This window comes from Branchiostoma floridae, chromosome 19 (genome assembly GCF_000003815.2).
Source record: "Branchiostoma floridae strain S238N-H82 chromosome 19, Bfl_VNyyK, whole genome shotgun sequence".
Taxonomy (NCBI): Eukaryota; Metazoa; Chordata; class Leptocardii; order Amphioxiformes; family Branchiostomatidae; genus Branchiostoma; species Branchiostoma floridae.
Window position 1 is genome coordinate 15,825,814 of NC_049997.1, and position 3,703 is coordinate 15,829,516.

General features: G+C 41.0%; 1 protein-coding gene across 1 annotated transcript in view; it reads right to left on the reverse strand.

Annotated features, from left to right (window-relative positions):
- Window positions 1–782: 782 nt before the first annotated feature.
- LOC118406332 (ectonucleotide pyrophosphatase/phosphodiesterase family member 7-like) overlaps window positions 783–3,703 on the reverse strand; it is a 12,757-nt gene continuing 9,836 nt past the window's right edge. The window contains exons 5-6 of the mRNA XM_035806273.1: window positions 2,269–2,409; window positions 783–1,240 (exon numbers count right to left, since the gene is read on the reverse strand). Of these exons, the coding sequence (XP_035662166.1) occupies window positions 935–1,240; window positions 2,269–2,409 (447 nt within the window). The 3' untranslated portion in view covers window positions 783–934. The remainder of the gene's footprint in view (window positions 1,241–2,268; window positions 2,410–3,703) is intronic.

Consider the following 3,703-nt stretch of genomic DNA (forward strand, 5'->3'; position numbering starts at 1 on the left):
AAGTAACTGTTTTAATAGAACTATCTATAATATCTGTGTGATGTTCTAAATAGTTTCTATAGTGTTCATACATGTTAGAAACATTTCTAACATCAAATCCATTATTTCTGTTAGTTTCTAAACTGTTCCAACATAGATTTATCATTTGTGATCAAATGTGATCATGTGTTCGAACAGTGAAACAAAATGATGAAACTGGGTCAGTGGGCTGGGAAGAGGGCAATTCACACATCCCTGCCAAGTACAGGAAATTGTGTCTGTCTGACAGCTTTTCACAAAAGAGCCACTAGTGTCTACTAAAAACACAAGACCCAAACAAAAGGCCCATCTTAGCAGCTTTGTTAATTGGGGTAATAAAAGTTTTTATGGAGGAAAAAAATGACGCAAATTGTTGGAACATATGATCACATGTTCCAACAATAACAAAAACACATAGATGTTTCTAAATTGTTCTAAATAAAGAGATATTTGTACCATTAATTTCCCAATGTTTCCAACATATATAGGTAGGTTCAAACATGTTCACACTTTCATTTTCATTTGTTTGAACAGTTTAGAACTACAGTGACTGAAATATTCTTTTGCTTAGAATAGTTCAAACTTATTACAAATATTATTTCAAAACCCTCTCGGTGACTCGGAATCTACCAATGGTCATTATACCCCTGTCACATTATCCACGATATTCGGGCGTATCGATGGAAGATCGGCCATACTTAACATCGACAGAGGGTTGCGCGTATTTTTCACCTGAAAACCGTCTCTGTCACATATAAGCCATACTTAGTACAGTTGTTATGCAATAAAGTTATTGTTATAAGCGAGGCTCGGGCGATTGCCGCAGAATCGTCGTCCGATCGATTTTCGCCAAATGTGACAGTGGTATTACGAAACATCTGATATAACTGGGGAAAATTCATTAGATTTGCGCACATCAAGTGAGTATCATTGCAGCCATGACAATCAGTAACATGTGAGCTGTCGCCATAGTTTGAAATCCCTGACTACTCACTCGCACTAACATATCTTTAACCTCTGCCAGGGAACCGTTATTTATCTCAGGTTTCACCCCGAGGATCTCGCACATGAGAGGGTAGATGTGGACCGAGTCGAACGGGGCCGGACGCACGTATCCCCGCTTGAAGTCGGGTCCCCACGCCCGGAACAGCGCCTTCATGTCCTGGTAACGGTTGTCCCATCCGTGGTCGCCTTTGAGTGAGTAGGACGATCCTTGATAGCGCTTTGATCAGAACGAACAAGAATTTTGATACTCACACCACATAATATTATTACATAGATATTCATCATCATCATCATTATCAACATCATCTTTTTAACCAACAATGTCATCAACATCATCACCATCGCCGGGATACAACGCAAACGTCTATAGGTTTTATCAAGTTACTTTTGCCGCAGAAAGGGTAGTTTTTTGTGACGTAAGATGGTCATTGCAGAATGTGAGGAGTTTTTAGTTTAAATACAATAGAAGTGGATTCCTGACTATTGTACGGACATGAAATTTTGATTAACTGTGGAACGTATGCTAATCTGTGAACGTGAATGCTAATCTGTTTGTTTTTACCGTTTTGAACAATGGTTGATTTAAAATGAAAAAAAAACAAAAACACACACGAAATGCTACTTTCTGACCCACGTACACCAGTATGAACCCCTACTCTTTTCAATATGTGTGATGGGTTCTTTTACATGCTCAATGTGGCTCTCCTCATACATTGGACCTCTGGCTTCTGGCCCATCTCAGAGGACGAAGCTAGGTACTCATTTTTATCAGAGTCTAGTGAGAAAATACTGTAAATGTATTTAAGTTCGCAGGGATTTAATTTCGCGGTAGCAGGAAAAAGGACTTTTCGCGGTGGTTTTAAGTTCGCGGTAGCACCATTCACTGTAGTCTCTTACTGCTATGGAAAATGTTCGCGGTGGTTTTAAATTCGCGGTGAATTGGCCACCGCGAAAACTGCGAACATAAATCCACCGCGAACATTTCTGCATTTACAGTAGATGTTAAGTGCCTTCACCGAGAAGCAACATTAGGGCCTACTGGAAATTAAAAAGCAGAATCTTCATGTTCTCAGTCTACCACCAGACCACCTTGGAACGATAGATCTGTATCAGGTACAGGGTTGGGTAAAAAGGTAGCCTGTGTAGGCTCGGGTTAATGACCTCCTCCCGAGAGGTGGCTGCAACTATCGGGCCGTTCGCTAGGAGCGCGATTTTAGTCAGGCTAGGCAAACTGAAGATACTTACCGAATAGATAACGTATCCAGGGTCAGCCGTCACCAGTATGTCCGTCATGCGTGGAGTGTTGGCATAGTGGAATCTGGTAGGGACATCCTCCTTGTAGTAAACTGTCATGTTGGGATGCTTTCCGGACAGCGCAGCATACACCTGATTACAATTATATAGTTTTGTAAGTTATTGAAGACAACAGATTGACGCTATGGGCCGGGTCACGGAGTGGACTCCCAGAGAATGTAGGAGACGCAGAGGGAGGCCATGCACCAGGTGGAGAGACAACCTACAGAAACACCTAGGTCCCACCTGGCCACAGACTGCAAGGTGCAGAAGAGTCTGGAGCAGTTCAAGGGAGGGGTTCCTCAGAAAGAGTGACAATGCCCTGCCATGAGAGAGAGAGAGAGAGAGAGAGAGTAGTTGTGGACCTAGGCTAAAGGTTTAGGGTTGGAATCCCTAGCTTAAACCAAAAAGAACTAGAGTTCCACGAACACATACCTTTGCCAAATAAACCAGGTTTGTTATGTAGAATGATGTCTGTAGAAAAATGCGTTACTCATTTCATTTTGTGATGATATGCTTGGAGTTGGTTTATAAAATTTCGGCATTGATTATGCAAATTAGATCCCAAGTTACAATTTATTGATATCAAATTGTATCAAGCATTACTTAAGCCCCCTTTACAAATCAAGAATTTAGCTCGGCCGAGTTGTAAGCGAGCTCTAAATTATGAGGAGACATAACCCTGATACCTACGTACAAATGGAGTTTCTTCGTCGGCATTAGGGTCATGCCTCCTCGTAATTGGGAGCTCGCCGACAACTCGGCCGAGCTAAATTCTTGATTTGTAAAGGGGGCTTTAAACTATCAGCATACCAAAAATCGTGATGAGTCTTTGATCCATTCTTGACTTATTCTCTTTCAAAGTCTTTAAATACACCGCTTTCTCAGTTACATATGTGACAACTTTGAAAGTACTATAATGGGATGCAGTGGATTTATAAACTTTTCCTAATCAATTATGCAAATTAGCTGTTAATTTGCATAATAAGTATCACATTATATAAGTCTTCACTTAGGCTATTTACATGCCAAAATCATGACGATCCATCAACACGTTCATATTTTCTCATTAATTATGCAAATGAGGTAGTCATTTGCATGATAAATATGTATTGTCATTTCTCTGAGTTGCCGCTGCAGTACCTTAGCAAGCCGCTAGAGGGCCCATTATCGAACTTGACCTTCGTTTTTCCGACCCCTACCCAACCACCAAATATCATCAAGAATTTCAAGATCCATCCAAGTCTTCTCAAGATATGCTGTTAACACACACACACACACACACACACACACACACACACACACACACACACAAACACGCCCAAAACATAACCTTAGCCATTTTGGCAAAGGTAACTATCCTGACAAAGGGAAAATGCCTGCTACG